The 22,060-nt window shown below is 48.5% G+C and overlaps 1 protein-coding gene across 3 annotated transcripts in view; it reads right to left on the reverse strand.

Moving 5' to 3' along the window:
* duox (dual oxidase) overlaps positions 1-22,030 on the reverse strand; it is a 100,093-nt gene extending 78,063 nt beyond the window's left edge. The window contains exons 1-11 of one of the 3 annotated variants that reach the window (XM_072492818.1): positions 21,885-22,030; positions 17,245-17,408; positions 15,913-15,996; positions 13,205-13,369; positions 11,100-11,287; positions 9,029-9,230; positions 7,760-7,926; positions 4,937-4,997; positions 4,759-4,855; positions 3,072-3,162; positions 962-1,064 (exon numbers count right to left, since the gene is read on the reverse strand). In XM_072492818.1, coding sequence (XP_072348919.1) covers positions 962-1,064; positions 3,072-3,162; positions 4,759-4,855; positions 4,937-4,997; positions 7,760-7,926; positions 9,029-9,230; positions 11,100-11,287; positions 13,205-13,369; positions 15,913-15,996; positions 17,245-17,326 — 1,240 coding nt within the window. In that variant the 5' untranslated portion in view covers positions 17,327-17,408; positions 21,885-22,030. Of the gene's footprint in view, positions 1-961; positions 1,065-3,071; positions 3,163-4,758; positions 4,856-4,936; positions 4,998-7,759; positions 7,927-9,028; positions 9,231-11,099; positions 11,288-13,204; positions 13,370-15,912; positions 15,997-17,244; positions 17,421-21,884 lie in introns of all 3 variants that reach the window. The other 2 variants (XM_072492817.1, XM_072492820.1) reach the window with 2 other exon arrangements.
* Positions 22,031-22,060: the final 30 nt, after the last annotated feature.

Raw genomic sequence — 22,060 nt, forward strand, 5'->3', positions numbered from 1 at the left:
GAAACCGGAGCGCCCGGAGGAAACCCACGCAGACACGGGGAGAACATGCAGACTCTGCACAGACAGTGAGCTAGGCCGGGAATCGAACCTGGGACCCTGGCGCTGGGAAGCAACAGTGCTAACCACTGTGCTACCGTGGGCCGCCCATTTGAACCCATGTTCATTAGCCTGGGCCTGTGGGTCAGGAGTCCAGTGTCTTTACCACTGCTCCCTTATTAAATCTGCAATTAAAAGCTAATCTTAGGACAGCTCGGTGGCGCAGTGGGTTAGCCCTGTTGCCTCACGTCGCCGTGGTCCCAGGTTCGATCCCGGCTCTGGGTCACTGTCCGTGTGGAGTTTGCACATGCTCCCCGTGTTTGCGTGGGTTTCGCCCCCACAACCCAAAGATGTGCAAGCTAGGTGGATTGGCCACGCTAAATTGCTGCTTAATTGGAAAAAATGAATTGGGTACTCCAAATTTATATTTAAAAAAAGCTAATCGAAGTGATGTTGAGGCCACGACAACAAAAGTTGATTATTGTTTTTTAAAAATGTTTGGTTCGCTTTAGGGAAGGAGATCTGCTGTCTTTTTCTGGTCTGGCCTACCTGACTTCCAGACCCACACAATATGGTGACTTATCCTAACTGCCCTGTGAAATGGCCCAGCACTCCACTCAGTTGAAGGACAATTAGGGATGGGCAACAAATGCTGGCTCGGTCAGAGACGCCCACATCCCATCAAAGAATAAAATAAATAGTTTATGGGTGGGAGTGGCACAGTGTGCATCTGTCATGTCGGCAGAGACATCTCTATTTACTGGTGACTGAGCTAGGTGTAACCGATGAAGCATTTGCAGCTTTACTTCCCACACCGGTGTTGCCGAATGCCTGCCGTTGGTGCAACCGCAGCCTTGCCACATGAAGCAGCGGACAGTCCAACCACCGGGCCAAAAACAGGCACTCAATAAATAGAGGGCATTACCTCTCAGATCTTCCACAATAATGTTGTCTTCTTTCTCGGCGATTTGAGATGCCATCCCGAAAATCAGCTCCTCGACGTCGGCTCCAGACTGAAGGTTCGGCTTCTGAAAAAATATTCAATCAACTCTTCCAATAATCAATCTTCTGGTATCTTTGAAACTTTTGACAGAAACTGATTTCAGAAATGGTTCATGTTCATGCAGGCACCCCCTTCCACATACACCACCATCTAGGACTAGAATTCGTATTATCGAATTACTTTTAACAAATGTTTTCACGTCAGACTAATTTATCGAGCAATTTCCCGGTTTAAAACCTTCCAGCAAGTTAGGCAAATCTAATTTTACTGGAGGAGGCAGACATGTTCCTTCTGTTTGAATCTTGGCCTTGGATCCAATAGAATCAGAGAATTGGACAGTGCAGAAGAAGGCCACTCGGCCCATCAAATATGCACCAGCCCTTGGAAAGAGCACCCCACCCAAGCCCACTCTCCCACCCCATCCTGGTAACATCATCCAACCTTTTTGGACACTAAGGGCAATTTAGCATGGCCAATCCACCTAACCTGCACATCTTTGGACTGCGGGAGGAAACCGGAGCACCCGGAAGAAACCCACGCACACAGGGGGAGGAAGTGCAGACTCCGCACAGACAGTGACCCAAGCCGGAATCGAACCCGGGACCCTGGCGCTATGAAGCAATTGTGCTAATCACTATGCTACCGTGCCCCCAATAAACACAGCACACCTCACTGGTGCTGTTTGGGTTTGGAATGCTTGCCCTACTTGGCCTTTTTGTAGTCATGTGGACCCATGCCATGGCAAAGCTCCAAAGGGGGATGTTTGTATTCGAAGTGCGATCCGTTCTACGTGTCCTATCTGGCTCTCCATGGTCATGGGACTTCTACCGGGTGGCAGCGCTCTGCAGGCGGCCATCTGAAGATCAGCTCAATAAAGACTTACAGTGAGGGAGCATTGCTGTCCTTACGAAACAGTGCAGGTCACAAGCCCTCATCGAGTTTCGATTTGAAAACATTGCACCAGGGAAGACCAAAGAATTCCCAATGATCCAAAAACAGCATTGATAAGGGCACCAGAATGCAGACAAGGTTACTTTTGATCATTCGTTCCCGGGATTTGGGCGTCGCTGGCCGGACCAGCATTTATTGCCCATTCCCGAGGACATTTAAGAGTCAACCACATCTCTGCGGGTCTGGAGTCACATGTAGGCCAGACCAGGGAAGGGCGACAGATTTCCTTCCCTAAAGGGCGATGGTGAAGCAGGTGGGTTTTTAACGGCAATTGGACATTGGGTTCATGGGCACCTGCACCACTTGACCCATTTACGAGTGACACAATCTCTTGATGAAGTGGGGACTATGTAGATCAGCAAGGAAAGCATTTTGAGGTAATTGTTCATCATTGACCACACTATCGTAGTGACATCACAGAATTGTGACATCACAGGAAGAGGCCATGCCGCGCAACTTGCCATTCCGGCCCTCTGTGAGCACGACTCAGTTAATCCCATTCCCATCTCTTCCCCGCAGCCACGCAAACTATTTTCTCCTCAGATTTCCAATTTGCTTTGAAGGGCACAGTTAAATCTGCCTCCACCACATTGCTGCTCATTCCAGGTTCTGACCACTCGCTGTGTAAAATATTCTTTTCCTCATGTCGCCTCTGGTTCTTTTCCCAATCACTTTAAACCAATGTCCTCTGGTCATGGATCCTTCCATCAATGGGGACAATTTTTCCCTTTCTAACCCTCTACGGGCTCCTCATGATTTTGAACACCTCGATCGAATCTCCTCTCAGCTTTCTTTTCTCCCAGGAGATTAAGCCCCAGCCTCTCCAACCTATCCTACTAACTGAAGGCCCCACATCCCCGGAGTCATTCTCGTGACTCTTTCCTGCACCCTCTCCAATGTCTTCCCATCCTTCTTGAAGTGCGGTGCCCAGAACTGGACACAACGCTCCAGTTGACGTTTCCTGAAGTTTCGCCCTGACTCCCTGGGCGGAAACGCTGTTGAGAACAGCAAATCCGCTCCGCCAACCCCTGGCTGGTCACGGTAAACCAACCGCAGGAGTTTGCCCATTTGAATTCTTTACCTCCCTTCTCCAGAAGTTGTTGCACACCCGAAGCGCCGGAGACTTCTTGTTGTTGGTGGTGCTGATGTTACGGAAGTCGCATTTCCTGTTTCTGAATTGAACCAAAAATAAAACAAAATTTCAGATGGTGATACCGAGGTGACTTTAACGAAACCCCGTGCGGTGGTACATCCAGCACAATCCGGTAAAGGGGAGACTTTCCCGTTCAACTCCCGAAGACTTTATGATCATCTTCAAGCGTAACATCCTCAGCAGATTTTGAAGAGCTGATTAAATAAGGTTCTAAGCATTTCTAAGGAAATAATTATTTATATACCGCGTTTAATGGCCTGGCGGATCCTAAAAATGCTTTAAAACCAATTACGTATGTTCGAAGTGTAGGAAAACGCAGCAGCCAGAATTGCGCACAGCAAGCTCCCACAATCAGCACTGTGATAAATGTCCAGATAATCTGTTTTCATCATGTTGGTTGAGAGATTAACGTTGGCCAGAACATTGGGGCAGACGGCCCGCGATTCACAGAATCTTTGCCGCGCAGGAAGAGGCCGTTCGGCCCATCACGTCTGCACTGGCCCACTGAAAGAGCATTCTACATAATCCCGCTCCCCGCTCCTACCTCGTTTCAAATTCCAACCACACTGTGGGTGACATTTTCCTCACATCATGTCTACTCCTTTTCCCATTATCCTGAATCTGTGCCCTCTGGTTCTTGATGCACTCTTCAGCGGGAGCAGTTTCTCACGATCTACCAAGTGTCATGAGAATGTCGCTTTAAGACATGGTTAGCTGCTCATGTCACTGCAGTGATGTCAGAGTGTGGGTGGAGCTGAGCTCTGGTTCTGCTTTTTAGTTTCACTTTGAGAAAAGCTTGGGTGTGTCTGTCTTTTTGGTTTCGTTTTTTTGTGTGTTGCAGCTGAAGCCAGACAAAGCAGCTGTACTGCTGAGCTCTCTGCCATGAAGGACTATTTCTTAATCATTTGGTGAATTCAGAATTATAAATGATTTCAGTATTGAATGTAAACTCTGATGCGCTTCTGTTTAAAGGTTTGTTAAGTCTTCTGGGTGTTAAAAGGACAGCATACAGATTACTTAGTGTTGTATTCTTTGGGGGGTGTATTTGAATTAATGGTTGCTAAGATATTCACTGTTTGTTTTAAAAAGGTTAACTTGAGTTCATAGAATAAACATTGTTTTGTTTTTAAAAATACTTTTCCATTTCTGCTGTCCCACACCTGTAGAGTGAGCCGTGTGCTCCCCATACCACAATTTATTAAGAGTTGTGGGTCAGGTGAACTCCATGATACACTTTGGGATTCTCTAAACCCTGGCCCATAACACCAGCTCAAACTGCTCAGGATCCTCAACACCCTCGATCACGCCTCCTCTCTTTGAAATAATAATTGCAATGATCTTTTGCGTGCAGCTGAACCAATAATTAAGGTTCTCGGTTTGATGCCTCATCTTCAAGATGGCACCTCCAACAGTGCAGCATTCCCTCAGTAGTGCATTGGATCAAGACATTCTTAAGTCTCTCCATCTACAGCTTTCAGAATGAGAGAACGATCTACTGAGTCATGTTTGGGCTCCTTCCTGGAAGGATTACGAATTCGGTCAGGATTTCAAGATATTTGGAGCCAATCAATGAAGAAAACAAATAATAGTTGGCTAATAGAAGTTTCCTTGTTACCTCATGTATATTCCTGGTGGTACCATGCTGGCACCAAATCGTATAGCAGCAGCTTGGAACTCGGGTGAAATGCCAGGGTCAACAGATTTCTTGTACCCTGTGGAACCCAGGAAAATATTTACTGATTTGATAAAGAAAAATTAATTATGAGGCAACGTTCTTTCTTTAAAGTTCTTACCAGAATAGGGAGGTAGGTTTTGCGCCAGGTGCTGTGGTAACCACTCGTAAAGCACAATGCTCTGCAAGGTTAAAAGTCATGGTTAGTGCAAAGCTAGAGGCTTGATTGACACTCAGAATGGAAGTCATTTAACCGCCAGCTGTGAACAACTAGGGCTTGAGATTTTCCATCTCCTCCACCACATCCGCAGTGGGTTTCCCCGCGGCAGAGGTGGTTCGTCATTTGGCCGCCAGCAGGACCGTCCAGTCCCGCCGAGGTCAATGGCAATTCTCATGGCTGTGGCTCACCCATTGGCAGGTGTCGATTTGGGCGGGACTGGAAGATGCTGCAGGATCTGCAGTTGGATAATGCCTTTTGAACAACCTGGGAAACATTGGCCTGGATCTTCCAGCCACGCTGTGGTCTGTGGGCTTTTCCACGGGTCATCCGCCCTGCCACTGGGGAATGTAACATGAGGGAGTCGACTTCGACGCGACCGGAAGATTCCTTTGGCCGGAAGGGCCGGAAAGTCCTGTCCCTTATCAAGCAAAATTTTCCATCTAAGGATATATTAAGATTGATGATTTTGATCAAAGAGGTAGATATCAAGTACCTTAAAAGGAGAGAAAGGCAGAGAAAGTAAGAAAGGGAATTCAGGGCCCTCGGGCCTAGGCAGCTGAGGACACAGTGGCCAAGGCTGGAGCAATTAAATTCAGCAATGGTGGGCAGCACGGCGGCACAGTGGTTAGCACTACAGCCTCACGGCACTGAGGACTCAGGTTCGATCCCGGCTCTGGGTCACTGTCCGTGTGGAGTTTGCACATTCTCCCCGTGTTTGTGTGGGTTTTGCCCCCACAACCCAAAGATGTGCAGGGTAGGTGGTTTGGACACGCTAAATTGCCCCTGAATTGGAAAAAAATGAATTGGGTACTCTAAATTTATAAAATAAAAGAAAAAATATAAAAGAAAATTCAGCAATGTGCCAGAGGCCAGATCCAGAGGGGTGCTAACATCACGGAGGAGTTTTACAGAGATGTTGCAGGTAGTCTCGGAGTGGGGTCCCCCACCCCCTTCTCTCCCCATCAGCGACGGGTTTTGTGGCTGTGAGGGCCATCCTGCCGTTGGCCGGCCGTGGGATCTCCCAGCCCTGCCGCCGATTGTCAACGGCTTCTTCACTGCCCCCTGCCCCCCCCCCCCCCCCCCCCCACTGCCCCCCTCCCCCCCCCCCCCTTCCCTCCACTGCAAAACACATCGCCGGCGCTGGGAGGGGGGTCGCCATTAGCGGGATTGGAAAATCTCACCGACGGAGAGGGCCGGAACACCTTGGCTTTTGTGTCTCAGGGCTAGTGAGAGCAGAGAGATTAAAGATAAAAACAGGTTTGCCTGAGGAAAGGACAATTTCCACCTTTATCAAGAAAAGTATGGTAGTCTGTTGAATCAACATCAGATTAACTTAGGTCCATGTCAGCTATATCTTTGAAATATGATGTAAGATCTCACTTGGATGTAATTGGTAGGTAGGTTATTGGCCATGATCGACAGGTCCACAGGTCACTGAAAGGGGCAATACAAAACGAGAAGGTAGTCAAGAAGGCATACGGCATGCTTGCCTTCATTGGCCGGGGCATTGAGTATAAGAATTGGCAAGTTATGTTGCAGCTGTATAGAACCTTAGTTAGGCCACACTTGGAGTATAGTGTTCAATTCTGGTCGCCACACTACCAGAAGGATGTGGAGGCTTTAGAGTGGGTGCAGAAGAGATTTACCAGAATGTTGCCTGGTATGGAGGGCATTAGCTATGAGGAGCAGTTGAATAAACTCGGTTTGTTCTCACTGGAACGGAGGAGGTTGAGGGGAGACCTGATAGAGGTCTACAAAATTATGAGGGGCATAGACAGAGTGGATAGTCAGAGGCTTTTGAAATGTACGAGGCAAGTTTTTTACAGTAGTGGGTGCTTGGAACTCGCTACCGGAGGAGGTGGTGGAAGCAGGGACGATAGTGACATTTAAGGGGCATATTGACAAATACATGAATAGGATGGGAATAGAAGGATACGGACCCAGGAAGTGTAGAAGATTTTAGTTTAGACAGACAGCATGGTCGGCACAGGCTTGGAGGGCCGAAGGGCCTGTTCCTCGTGCTGTACTTTTCTTTGTTCTTTGTTCTTTGACGAAAGATCCCTCTCTCTCCATTAGCTATATAGCTTGAGGGGCACCATTCCACACCAAGTTTGGGGAAAGGCAAGGAGGGAGGCCGTCATGAACTATCACAGCTGGTACAGGGATTAAATCCACGCTGTTAGCACCATTCAACGCCACACTCTAACCAACGAGGCAACTGAGCTAACCGAACCCTCAGAACTAGAGTAGCTATACCCTAAGGAACTACGGGTGGCACAGTGGTTAGCACTGCCGCTTCACAGCTCCAGGGTCCCGGGTTCAATTCAGAGCCTTGGGTGACTGTGTGGACTCTGCACGTTCTCCCCGTGTCTGCATGGGGGTACTCTGGTTCCCTCCCACAGTCCAAAGATGAGCAGGTTGGGTGGATTGGCCATGCTAAATTGTCCCTTAGTGTCCAACGGTTAGGTGGGGCTACGAGGATAGGGCGGGGGGTGGGGGGGGGGGGGCTCTTTTGGAGGGCCGGTTCAGACTCGATGGGCAGAATGGCCTCCTTCTGCACTGTAGGGATTCCATGATACTGCAAAAAGGGGATCAATGCAAGGTTTTACTAAACTGGGTTAAAAATGACCGTTTACAACTGATTTTCCTACTTTTCAACACATTAAAGACACCTACAAGCAAACATCTGCTTTAAGTTTTCCATTTTTCCCTTTGGCAAATTACCTGGAGCGAGGCAATCACCCACTTTCTGGCGTGCTGGAATATATCTTCATCGGACCACAAGGGATTCTGGGCTCCAAATTCAAAAGCCAGGGCATTGTGATATCGGAACCAGATGACACTCTCTGCCAAGATGAACGGACTCTCATTGGCTGCTGCATTTCCAAAATCTGGAACAGAATTTTATTGCTGTTTAACAAGTGGTGGTGGGCAGAGTCTTGTTGGCACGCACTGCCTTGGAGGGAATGCGGACCAGAATCCAACCTCACCCTCGTCAACTAACCTCTTCCAGTGTCGCCGGTCAGGTAAAGCCAAACTATGCCGTGCCCTCGTTCCCTTCCGCTCTTCACCCCCCCCCCCCCCAAAAAAACAAATCTGAGCACGGTTATTGAGCAGCCGTGAGTCCAATTAGCGTCTCGTGAGACTGGTTAACGTGAAAACCGCCCAGCAAAACTGGGGGTGGCGCAGAAAACTGGCCTTGAATCTATGTATTAAGAACTGAAAATTCTGGAGAATTCAGCATCTTCGGAGAGGAACAGAGTTAACGTTTCAGGTCTAAGTCACCCGTCTACAATCCTGTCCACAGACGCTGCCAGACCTGCTGAGGTTATCCAGCATTTTCTGTTTTTGTTTCAGATTGCCAGCTTCCGCGGTATTTTGCTTTTATTGAAGATATTTGGAGCCAATCAATACCCCATTGTAAGATAAAGAAAACAAATAACCATTGGCTAATAACGTATTGTTTCCTTGTTACCTCGTGTAGACGCCTAGTGGTACCATTCTGGCACCAAATCTTACAGCAACAGCCTGGAATTCAGGTGAGGTGCCAGGATCGACCTTGCCCTTCGCCTGAGGTGTGGTGACCCTCAGGTTGAATCACCACCAGTCAGCTCCACCCCTCAAAGGAGAAAGCTGCTATGATCATCTGGGACTGTGGCGACTTTACCATATCTAATGGGCAGAAACACAATGGAAATGCCTCTCATGCTAACTTTATCTTCCTGTGGCGTAAAGTACTTGGGCCTCCATGCTTTGCTTGTGCAATAATGATGGGCTGAGATCAAGAGTTCAGCGGGAAGTAAAATGGCGCCCATGTCTTAGTCCGAGAAAAAGGACTAAATGACACCCCCCAACTTTGCTGCACCATTGAGAGCCACCAGATTTTCAGGCTGAAGAGGATTTGTTTCCCAATTGAAATCTAATCAGTTTAGCTCTGTCGTCAGGGGGTTAGTCGTTGTAAATTGGCACGAGCTGGGAATGTTGTTTATTCACCGTAAAACCCTCGGAGTCCAGTCTGGCCAGTGGACGGGTCCGGAGGATTCCACATCAGCAACTTCCCAGTGCTCGGTTTTGGCAGCAGTGGGTCCGAACCAGAGGCAAGGCGGCCACCGGAGAATTTTCGTAACTCATCGCACCAAGAATGGGAAGATCCATAAATGGAGCTTCCGTCAATCCACGCCGTAACTTCGTTGACCTGTTGGAGATCAATGAAAATAATTAATTTAGCATTTCGCAAAGAGAAGGGACCCGGGTTCGATTCCGACCTTGGGTGGCCGTCTGTGCGGACTTTGCACGTTCTCCCCATATCCCTGTGAGCTTCCTCCGGGTGCTCCTGTTTCCTCCCACAGTCCAAAGATGTGCAGGTCAGGTGGGTGGTCCACGTTAAAATTGCCCCTTGGTACCCAGGGATGTGCAGGTTAGGTGGGGCAATGGGATAGGGAAAGGGAAGTGGTTAGCGTGCTCGTCAGAGGGTCGGTATAGACTTGAAGGGCTGAATGGCCTCCTTCAGTACTGTCGGGATTCTGTGGTTCTGAATATGGAAGAAACTTTGTGTGTCGTGTGAAATAAAGTGAGCATTGGCTAATAATGAAGTAATTTAAAAATAAATCACTTGCAACAAGTTTGTACACCCCAACTTTAAAAGGAGGGAATGAATGGGCAGCACGGTGGCGCAGTGGGTTAGCACTGCTGCATCACGGCACCGAGGTCCCGGGTTCGATCCCAGCTCTGGGTCACTGTCCGTGTGGAGTTTGCACATTCTCCCCGTGTCTGCGTGGGTTTCACCCCCACAACCCAAAAGATGTGCAGGAATGATTTCCTTTTGCAAGGTAAAGGGTAGCAGTCGAAGGGTGTTTTTCTGAATGGAAGGTTGTGACTAGTGGTGTTCCACAGGGATCTGTGCTGGGGCCTCAGTTGTTTATAGTGTACATAATAAACGATTTGGAGTAAAATGTAGCTGGTCTGATTAGTAATTTGCGGATGACACGAAGGTTGGTGGAGTGTCTGATAGTGTTGAGGACTGTCAGAGGATACAGCAGGACAGAGATAGGTTGGAGACTTGGGCAGAGAAATGACAAATGGAGTTTAATCCGGACAAACGTGAGGTAATGCATTTTGGTAGGTCTAACATAGAGGGGAAATATACCGTCAATGGCAAAACTCTTAGGAATATAGAAAGTCAGAGAGATCTAGTCCACAGACCTATGAAGGTGGCAACACAAGTGGACAAGGTAGTCAAGAAAACATACAAAATGCTTGCCTTCATTGGACGGGGCATCGAGTATAAATACTGGCAAGTCATGTTGCTGCTGTATAGACCCTTGGTAAGACCACACTTGGAATATTGCGCACAATTCTGGTCGCCACACTACCAGAAGGATGTGGAGGCTTTGGAGAGGGTACAGAGGAGGTTTACCAGGATGTTGCCTGGTCTGGAGGGTGTTAGCTATGCGGAGAGGCTGAATAGACTCGGACTATTTTCATTAGAACGACAGAGGTTGAGGGGTGACCTGATAGAGGTCTACAAGATTATGAGGGGCATAGATAGGGTGGATGGGCAGGCACTCTTTCCCAGAGTGGAGGGATCAGTCACCAGGAGGCATAGGTTTAAGGTCCGTGGGGCAAAGGTTAGAGGAGATGTGCGAGGCAGGTTTTTTACGCAGAGGGTGGTGAGTGCCTGGAATGCGTTGCCAGGGGAGGTTGTGGAAGCAGATACATTAACGGAGTTCAAAAGGCATCTTGACAAACACATGGATAGGACGGGTATAGAGGGATACGGCACAAGGAAGTGCTGAGGGTTTTGGTAAAGGTTGGCATTATGACCGGCACAGGCTTGGAGGGCCTGTTCCTGTGCTGTATTGTTCTTTGTTCTTTGTTCTTTTGCAATGCAGGGATGGTTGTTATGGATGCAAATGTGCAGCAGGAAAGAAGGAATTTAAGGCACCAGCACTTAGGCAGCAGATATTTTCGATGCCTTTACGGTCTGGAAGGTGTACAGTTATATTCGATGTGTATTTGTTAAAGGTTCTGATTAAGTTTGCTTTTCCTCCTTCTCTCCTATTACCTGTAGCCTTGGGTTGTTGGGACTGTGCCCCGAGTGGCTGTCCCACTCACTTCGTTGAAACAGCAGCCTCACATTTTCTGTCCCATTGGGGTCAAATATGGAGTCGCCATGTGGAATTGGAACATCCAGGAACTCAGGAGGACACGCAGCGCGCCTTGTATCCAGAATCTCGAACATCACGTGGTATCCTGCGGAGGTTTGGAAGAGGGAAACACAGCGATTACATGTCGCATCATCGCTCATTCGAAACCAAGCTGTCAATCGGTGATAAAAGCAAAATTTCTGCAGGTGCTGAAAAGCTGAAACAGAAACAGAAACTGCTGGATAAGCTCAGCAGGTCTGGCAGCATCTGTGGAGAGAGGAACAGAGTTAACGTTTCGAGTCTGGACTACTCTTCGGAACTGAGGATTATATGGACTCAAAACGTAACTCTTTTTTTCTCCACACAGATGCTGCCAGACCTGCTGAGTTTGTCCTGCATTTTCTATTTTTATTCATTGGAAATTGGTAATGTTTGTTGAAAGAACTCCTCTCCAAACTGAGGTACATGTCTCAAGAGGGCTTTTGTATGTGAGACAGCAGTGAAAAGGCTGAAAGGTGCACCTTGGGGTTAATCCCAGTTATACAGCTGGAGTAGCAAATGAAAAATGAAATGAAAAAATGAAAATCGCTTATTGTCACAAGTAGGCTTCAAATGAAGTTACTGTGAAAAGCCCCTAGTCGCCACATTCTGGTGCCTGTTCGGGGAGGCTGGTACAGGAATTGAACCGTGCTGCTGGCCTGCCTTGGTCTGCTTTCAAACCCAGCAATTTAGCCCTGTGCTAAACAGCCCCTGGAAAAAAAATTAAAATCGCTTATTGTCACAAGTAGACTTCAAATGAAGTTACTGTGAAAAGCCCCTAGTCGGAGGCCGGTACGGCAATTGAACCGTGATGCGGGCCTGCCTTGGTCTGCTTTAAAAGCCAGCTCATTAACCCTGTGCTAAACCAGCCCCAAGGGTACTCACTTACAATAATAATAGTCACTTATTGTCACAAGTAGGCTTCAATGAAGTTACTGTGAAAAGCCCCTAGTCACCACATTCTGGCGCCTGTTCGGGGAGGCCGCTACGGGAATTGAACCTGCGCTGCTGGTCTTGTTCTGCATTACAAGCCTGCTGTTTAGCCCACTGTGCTAAACCAGCCCCTCACCATGAAAGTGATCATTTTACAGTTCTGTTTTGCTGATAACCAAATAACTTGCTCGTTTGCAAGTGATATTAGGGTCCTAATCAATCATCTAAGAGGTTTTGTGGAGCCGTGGGTAACATCCCTGCCTCTAAGCCAGAAGCTCCAGGTTCGAGTCCCACCCCCGGAGGGCAAAGGAAGGTGCGCTCATAACACAGCCAAACAGGTTGTGTGTGTCAACCTGCGAACCTTCGAAACATGCCAATGTGTGCCGGTTAGAGCGGGAGAGACTCCTGGTCAACCACGCTTGATGTTGAGCTATAAGCCCCCTGGCGACTGACTAGTGACCTGTTCCGAGAATTACTAGCTATGGAAACGGACGAAAGTCTGCCTTAGTGCATCACTCGGGGCGGGAAGTAAATTGGATGGACTTCAAGTAATCTGCATATTTGAACGACAGTCATGGACTAGGCAGACACAAAATCAAAAGAAGAGATGGACAGAACAACAGATAACAGATATGGACCTAAACTTGACAGATTGCCCTTACTTCGACCGTAGGGTAATGAATTCCTCAGCTCATTGTGCATAACAATGTCTTTCTGAAATGCATTTAGAAGTTACTGTGTATAGAAACCAGGGCATTCCATCAGCTGTAGATGTCTTCGAAATGGGGAGATCCTAAAACATAAACTTTCCAATCAGTGACCTTGCTTCCACTGTGCCTTGTTTTTCCACAAACCATTCAGATAGAAAATAGACCACTGAGAATGGGGCAAGGTTCCCTCTGGTCAGGATATGTGTAATAATTGTGCTAGTGGAGGCCCTGTAGTTGGATTGTAAGCCCAAATAGCTACAGGCAGAAACACGGGGCAAATTCCTTCCCTTGTTCCTTAGACAATGGGAGTTGTGGGTATCCTCACACCTCAACATCCTTACCAAAGAAAACGCCCAGCACAGTCTTGTTGCTCTCGGACGGAAGTCCTGATGATCCATTTGATATTATGTTACTGATGGTCCTTGCGTTTGGGACTTCTGGCTCCCTCAAAGCCTGGTAAACCCCATCAGCATATCTGGCAGGCAACAGACGCATAAAAGGAGATCCTGCAGATAAAACATGTAGCTTCAGATAGCGATCACGGGAAGGGCATTTTGACTAAACAAGCACTGTAATAATTACATACGGGCACAATCTGTTCTAGAAAAAGCCAGATACAACAGAAGACACTTCAGTGAATAGCCCATCGCCAATAAACTCCCATTGCAATAGGGACAGTCAGCCAATTGTCTACCCGGCACCACGTGAGACTGAAAACAAAGCAGCAACTCCGAATTCACATTCCGTTCTTTCAATAGCAGATTTGTAGATGGTTTAAGGCATGCAGTTGTGCAAATGCAAGTGAGGGGCGATGGTGACGTGGTGGTAATGTCACTATACCAGTAATCTGGACGCCCGGACCGATACTCCAACACCCGTCATGGAGGCTGGGGGAATTTAAATTCAATCAATAAAATCTGGAATTGAAAAGCAAGGTTTGTGTTTTTGTTCTGGGGTCGGATGCACAGGGTCAGGAGAATTCACAACTCTTGAACAAGTGCCCCGCGAGTTTGGATTTTTGTTCCAGGGTTTGGGTTTGATGGGAGCCGGACCCTGCCCCTCCCACCCCCAGACACAGTTTGTAGGCTGCCACAGGTACAGAGTGTGCCAGGCGAAAGGCCAGCGTCATTGCTCTGCCACTCTGGCCCAGCTGTGTCCCAGCCCCCTCCACTCACACTTTTTCAACCCCCACATGCTCCCCATGCCAACGCATGCCACCTCATAGCCCCCCCACCCACCCCCGCCCCCATGGCCCTTCATACCATCAGATGTCACTCCACCCAGCACTCCCCCCCCCCCATGACACTATAACACCATGCCAACTCATGCCCCCCACACACCACTATACCCTCTATAATTCTATGCCAACACACCAAGTATCCACCACGGGCAGTGAGGCCCAATACCAAGATTAAATACAATACTTAAGGCCAAGAATTTGATTTGCGGAGTTTCCCGTCCTGCCAACCAACGAATGGGCAGAGATCACGTACCCGCTGGTCCTGCCTGGCCCGTTGCCACTTAAAGCTCCAACAAGTACTAATTGGCTTGAGAAGGGTCATCCTCCCCCTCACTCAGGAGAAAGGCCCACCTCAGATTGGCCGGCAGCCCGCTGGTCCCTGCAGCACGTGAGGCTACAGTGGACAAGACTGGCACTGAGGTCTAAACAGGGCCGGGCTCCTGCCTTGCTGCTGAACTCCCCACCCCTGCCCGCCTCCTCCTCATCCCCCTCCCTCGCCCACCCCCTCGAACAAGCCTCAACATTGAGACTGGGTGGTAAACCGCCCTTCAGTGGTCATTAATTGGCCACTTCAGGGCCTCAGTTGGGGTGAAGTTGGGGCAGGTGGTCTCCCATTGGGAAGGTCATCCGACAGATTTTATACTCCCGCACCCTCCCCCTCCTCCCACACCTACAAAGCCGCCAGTGGGGGTAAAGTAAATTTCTACCCGAAGTGTCCATTGGTGGAAAAATGCACTCTCATTGATAAAAACCCATTCTCTACATTTAACTTCCTTCGATCCCTTGTGAGAACAAACAGTTGTACTCATAGTCCCACTTCAAAGACTTTGTAAGCTTTTTGAGCTGTCAGTAACTCATCTTTTGACCCCTCAAAGCCTGTTCACCATCTACAAGGCGCAAGTCAGGAGTGTGATGGATACTCTCCACTTGCCTGGTTGAGCGCAGCTCCAACAACACTCAAGAAGCTCGACACCATCTAGGGTAAAGAAGCTCGCTTGATTGGCACCCCATTCACCATTGTAAACATTCACCCCGTCCACTACCTAAGCACTGTGGCAGTAGTGTATCCATCTATAAAATGCACTGCAGGAACTCACCAAGGCTCTTCCATAGCACCTTCGATACCCACGACCTCAACCATCTAGAAGGACAAGGGCAGCAAATACATGGGAACACCACCACCTGGAAGTTCCACTCCAAATCACGCAACATCCTGACTCAGGAATACATCATTGTTCCCTCACTGTCACTGATTGAAACTCCTGGAACACATCCCCCTGTCCCATTCCCCCCCCCCCCCTGCATTGTGGGTATACCTACATAGACTGCAGCAGTTCAAGAAGGTGGTTCACCACCATCTTCTCACAGGCAATTAGAGATGAGAAATATATGTTGGCCTGGCCAGCGAAGCCTATAACCCATGAGTGAATAACAAAAATCATACTGTGATTGCAGGCACTCCACTGTGATAACAATAAGTCGTGAAATCAGTCAGGCAGCACTAATCCTGCAATGGTAACCTCCAGCTTGTGACAGGTTCTCAACTAACTGTTGCAGCTTTATGAAGCAAGATTTTAGAATGGGACTTCTAGTAAGACAGTGTACATTGGGTCGTGCTTACTAATGAAAGCGAATAACATATCCCTTTGAAGATCAAATTCAAGGTGTGCTGATTACATATTGAATGTCACTGATAATAAAGGCAAACCTGAGTGCTTTGAACTATTTTAAGTTGTAAAGATGCAGCCACAATTACAATTTTTGGTTGTGAATTGGAACTAAGGATTTGTTCGAGAGATTGCTTGTTACCTGCTGCTCCTCGATTATGAAAGGCCAGATTGTTATACCATCCATCATATCTCTGTGTTTCCCAGTTGATATTATTCTGAGTGGCTTGGGGTGAAAAGGTACTCAATTAATTGAGGGAAAGACCTTGGATTAATAATTTAAATCAAGCACATGGCACATGAAAAGAATAAACATTGACAAATGAAATCGACTCATTGTGATCTGATTAATAAGGAAATCCAAATGTACATGTGAAAAACTGATATATAATTCATTGAATTTAATGTGATTGTTAGCACTTAAAAATGTTGAATATATTTGCAATACGATTAATACTTGGGTAAAGATTGTCGGATTATGGGAAAGGAGCAGGGAGAGTGAGGATATAGGATTCCGAGAAGGCTTGACTGGTTGGATGCTGAGAGGGTGTTTCCCCTTTTGGGAGAGTCTAGGACCAGAGGGCGTAATCTCAGAGTAAGCGGTCGCCCATTTCAGACAGAGATGAGGGGGAATTCCTTCTCCCAGAGGTCAGTGAATCTGTGGAACTCCTTCCCGCAGAGGGCTGTGGAGGCTAGGTCATAGAATCGTAGAATCCCGAAAGTGCAGAAAGTGGCTATTCAGCCCATCGAGTCTGCACTGTTCCTCCGAAAGAGCATCCTACCGAGGCCCACTCCCCCGCCCTATCCACATATCATCGATCATGGCCAATCCACCTAATCTGCACGTCTTTGGACCCTAAGGGGACATTTAAGCATGTTCAAGGCTGAGATAGGCTGATTTTTAATCAGTAAGGGAATCAAAGGTGATGGGGAAAAGCCAGGAAGGCAGAGTTGAGGATGATCAAATCAGATCAGTCATGATCTCACTCCATGGTGGAGCAGATTCAATGGGCCGAATGGCCTACTTCTGTTCCTAGTCTTATGGTAACTGGATAGCTCCACAAGCAGCACGGTGGCACAGTGGTTAGCACTGTTGCTTCACAACGCCAGGGACCCATGTTCGATTCCCGCTTGTCTGTGCGGAGTCTGCATGTTCTCCCCCTGTCTGCGTGGGTTTCCTCCGGGGGCCCCGGTTTCCTCCCACAAGTCCCGAAAGACGTGCTTGTTAGATGAATTGGACATCCTGAATTCTCCCTCAGCGTACACGAACAGGCGCCGGAATGTGGCGACTAGGGGATTTTCACAGTGACTTCATCGCAGTGTTAATGTAAGCATACGTGTGACATTAGTAAAGATTATTATTATTATTATACAAAGAGCTAGCACAAGCAGTTTGGGCCGAATGGCCTCCTTTTGTACTATACCATTCTATAAATCCACAATCTCGATTTCGAGGACAGGGATTATTACTTACAGCTCAGTGCAAGTTGAGAGAGGTGGATGCAGCCAGTGATCAGCAGTATCCAAAGATCCGTTGGAGCCATTCCCCGGGGCATTCCTCCACTTCTGACAGCGCACACCGGTCCCCTGATCTCGTTCAGCTCCGATTCCAAAGCGCAGCAAGATCTGAAAGCAAACCTGATGAGGAAACTAGAAAAGTAGATTGAATAAAAGGGCAGGGGCAGAGATTTTGAAATGTCCCTGTGCCACTTCCTGGTTACTCACTTGCACCCATTGAATAATCCCATTGGGAGTTAATCGCTACAGGTATCGATTTGAAGTTAGTTTCCACTAGGTAATGGATTTGTCCACACCAATGGCTCCTCTCTCCCATCACAACCTGACATCCTTCATGAGAAAGAGTCACAGATTGGGGGGCGTGGGTGGCAAATAAGTTTAAATTGGATTTCGGAAGTTGAAAGATTGAGAATACGTTTTCAATTGGAAATGAGGGCGAGAGTTATCACTGGCTTCACACATTCGATTGGGAGGTTGGTTTGGTTGGAAGGATTGGCTGGTTTTAAGGTGCATATGGAACTCCGTCAGGGATCTGAACACCTTAAAGTAGCTGCAGTCAACTTTAAAGGTTAGTCGTTTGCAACCAGGGTTGTACTGGGAATATCGCTGGGACAATCCCTGTCAACTATCCCAACAATGCCACCAGCCAGCATGGTAGCACAGTGGTTAGCTGCTCTGGTTTCCTCCCACAAGTCCCAAAAGACGTGTTTTTGAGGTGAATTGGACATTTTGAATTCTCTCTCAGTGTACCTGAACAGGCGCCGGAGTGTGGCGACTAGGGGATTTTCACAGTAACTTCATTGCAGTGTTAATGTAAGCCTACTTGTGACAATAACGATTATATAGAATAGAGAGGTACCGGTATGCACGCACACACATCACACACACACACAATCCCTCTTCACCGAGGGGGGAGTGGGAGAGGGATGGAGGTGGGGACTTTGGAGGGGGATTGAGGGAGGGAAGGGGAGGGGGATTGAGGGAGGGAAGGGGAGGGGATTGAGGGAGTGAATGGGAGGGGGGATTGAGGGAGGGAAGGGGAGGGTGATTGAGTGAGGGAAGGGGGATTGTGAGGGAAGGGGAGGGGGTTTGAGGGAGGGAAGGAGAGAGGGGTTGAGGGAGGGAAGGGGAGGGGGTTGAGTGAGGGGAGGGGGATTGAGTGAGGGAAGGGGGATTGAGTGAGGGAAGGGGAGGGGATTGAGGGAGGGATGGGGAGGGGGTTTGAGGGAGGGAAGGAGAGAGGGGTTGAGGGAGGGAAGGGGAGGGGGGTTGAGTGAGGGGAGGGGGATTGAGTGAGGGAAGGGGGATTGAGTGAGGGAAGGGGAGGGGATTGAGGGAGGGATGGGGAGGGGGTTTGAGGGAGGGAAGGAGAGAGGGGTTGAGGGAGGGAAGGGGAGGGGGGTTGAGTGAGGGGAGGGGGATTGAGTGAGGGAAGGGGGATTGAGTGAGGGAAGGGGAGGGGATTGAGGGAGGGATGGGGAGGGGGTTTGAGGGAGGGAAGGAGAGAGGGGTTGAGGGAGGGAAGGGGAGGGGGGGTTGAGTGAGGGGAGGGGGATTGAGTGAGGGAAGGGGGATTGAGTGAGGGAAGGGGAGGGGATTGAGGGAGGGATGGGGAGGGGGTTTGAGGGAGAGAAGGGAAGAGGGGTTTGAGGGAGGGAAGGGTAGAGGGATTAAAGGAGGGGGATTGAGGGAGGGAGGACGGGGATTGAGAGAGGTAAGAAGAGGGGGGACTGAGTAAGGGAAGATGAAGGGGAATGAGGGAGGGAAGGAGAGGTAGATTGAGGGAGTGGGGGAATAGAGGGGTGGAGGGTGGGAATGGAGGGGTGGAGGGTGGGAAGAGGGGGGATTGAGGGAGGGGGAGGATGAGGGGAACCTCAGAGGCACAGAACCTGCCCTGTTGAAATGGAATTAGGGAAAGTGCTTTATGCACCTGAGCTACAAAACCGCAAAGGAAAGTGACACTGTTCCTGGAAACAAATAACAAAGTCAACTGTCTTCTACCAAACTAATCGCCTCGAATATTTACTGGATCAATTCCCTGAGTTTCCAGTAATTTCACTGAAAGGGTCTCTGTCTCAGAAATTAACAACTGGCTTCAAAATATGAAACTTGGCGCTCGCCAATTATTGAATTGCACCTCGGAAAATAATTGCAAAGTGAACTCTGGTGGTGATGTCAGGTCGCCCCGGGCACAGTGAGCTGCTCTACAATCCAGCAGCGGACCATTGAGGCTGCGATTGGCCATTAAGGTGCATTTAGCTGCTGCCCAGGTATTTCACACTGGCACTCACCCCAGCCCTGGGCTGCTGGGCTGGCGGGAAGGTCCCGGGCTCATTTTCAGCACGAGATTTTCCCCCTTTACGCCCGCCCTGCGCCGGAAGATAGCGCCCCCCCCACCACCCCCAGACTGGGGAGCTGTGTGTTACTGTCACCTAGCAACAGGCTCGCCCCCAAACACAAACACACACACAAAATAAACATGTAGCCCACAAAATAGCCCAGGTTTAAAGTTGGAAAGAGACATTCCAAGGCAGAAGGGCAATTTAAGAAGAAAATCAAACCTTTAATAATTGACTCTCTGAGCATCAAGGATGCCCCATCCGACACAAATCCCAGCGGGATTAGGGTGGGAACGCCCATTCTCCCGGCAGGAGAGATGTTGTAAAGTTAAGGATCAGCAAACACATCTCCACAATGGCGAATGTCTTTGCTCCTGGATTCGCCCTCTGTCTATCACTCTCTCGCTCCCCAATATTGGTGAGAGATTTTACTTGTTTCTTGTGTGTGTGTTGTGGTCTGTGCAAGAACCTAACCGTTCGATGCATAAGCTCGCCCCTGAGACAGAGAGAGAGATACACAGAGAGACAGAGAGAGAGATACACAGAGAGACAGAGAGAGAGATACACAGAGAGACAGAGAGGGAAATACACAGAGAGACAGAGAGAGAGATACACAGAGAGACAGAGAGAGAGATACACAGAGAGACAGAGAGGGAAATACACAGAGAGACAGAGAGGGAAATACACAGAGAGACAGAGAGAGAGATACACAGAGAGACAGAGAGGGAAATACACAGAGAGACAGAGAGAGAGATACACAGAGAGACAGAGAGGGAAATACACAGAGAGACAGAGAGGGAAATACACAGAGAGACAGAGAGAGAGATACACAGAGAGACAGAGAGGGAAATACACAGAGAGACAGAGAGGGAAATACACAGAGAGACAGAGAGAGAGATACACAGAGAGACAGAGAGGGAAATACACAGAGAGACATAGATGGAAATACACAGAGAGACAGAGAGAGAGATACACAGAGAGACAGAGAGAGAGATACACAGAGAGACAGAGAGGGAGGCTGAGAGAGAGATGCTGAGAGACTGAGAGAGACAGACACAGAGAGACAGAGAGGGAGGCTGAGAGACTGAGAGAGAGAGAGACTGAGAGAGACAGACACAGAGACAGAGAGGGAGGCTGAGAGAGAGATGCTGAGAGACTGAGAGAGAGAGAGGCACGCACACACACACATAGATATAGAAAACGAGACAGAGAGACAGAAACGCACAGAGGGAGACAGAGAAATATACAGAGGGAGACAAACAGAGGGGGTTGGCGAGAGAGAGAGGCAGATAAAGAGATACACAGAGAGGGAGACAAAAATACAGAAGGAGAGAGCGAGAGAGACCGAGAGAGAGACAGATAAAGAGATATACAGAGAGGGAGACGAAAATACAGAGGGAGAACGAGAGAGACAGAGAGAGAGACAGATAAAGAGATATACAGAGAGGGGGACAAAATATGGAGGGAGAGCGAGAGAGAGACAGATAAAGAGATATACAGAGAGGGAGACACAAATACAGGGGGAGAGCGAGAGAGAGACAGATAAAGAGATATACAGAGAGGGAGACACAAATACAGGGGGAGAGCGAGAGAGAGAGACATATAAAGAGATATACAGAGAGGGAGACACAAATACAGGGGGAGAGCGAGAGAGAGAGACAGATAAAGAGATATACAGAGAGGGAGACACAAATACAGGGGGAGAGCGAGAGAGAGAGACATATAAAGAGATATACAGAGAGCTAGAGAGATACAAAAACGCAGAGAGGAAGATAGCGAGACAGCGAGAGAGGCACGGAGAGACAAATAAAGAGACATGCAGAGACAGAGAGACAGAAAACTAGAGCGAGAGAGCGATGAGAGACAGAGAGAGACAGATAAAGAGATACAGAGAGATACAAAAAGACAGAGGGAGACAGCGAGAGAGAAAGACAGAGAGATACAAAAAGAGAGAGTTATAAGGAGACAGAGACAGTCAGACAGAGGTACAAACGGGGTCAGAGAGAGCGAGACGGACAGGGAGAAAGATGGGAGGGGGGGGGGGGGGGAGACAGGGGAGCGGGATATCTGTTCGAATGCTGCCACTGGGAATAGACATTAGACTGAAACATCCAAGTGAGTGTGACAATATAAATGATGTTCACAGAGCAAAACTTTGACTGCGAACTATTTTGCAACGTTTATTTTTAAAAAAAATAAGTAACAGCACTGGCCAAGCATTTGAGAAAAGACTGAAGACATGGATTCACAAACTCACCTGCGGAGTCGGCACGATCCGTGGCGTTAACCTCTAGATTAAACACAGCAGCATCAATTCGCCCAGACTGGGAGGGGAGGGGGAGAGCACTCCTTGGGCAGGTCAGCTGGGGAGGGGTCGAGGTTACGTAGGGAAGGAGGGTGTGGGCGAATTTGCATTGGTACCAGGAAGAAAAT

This window comes from Scyliorhinus torazame, chromosome 30 (assembly GCF_047496885.1).
Source record: "Scyliorhinus torazame isolate Kashiwa2021f chromosome 30, sScyTor2.1, whole genome shotgun sequence".
Taxonomy (NCBI): Eukaryota; Metazoa; Chordata; class Chondrichthyes; order Carcharhiniformes; family Scyliorhinidae; genus Scyliorhinus; species Scyliorhinus torazame.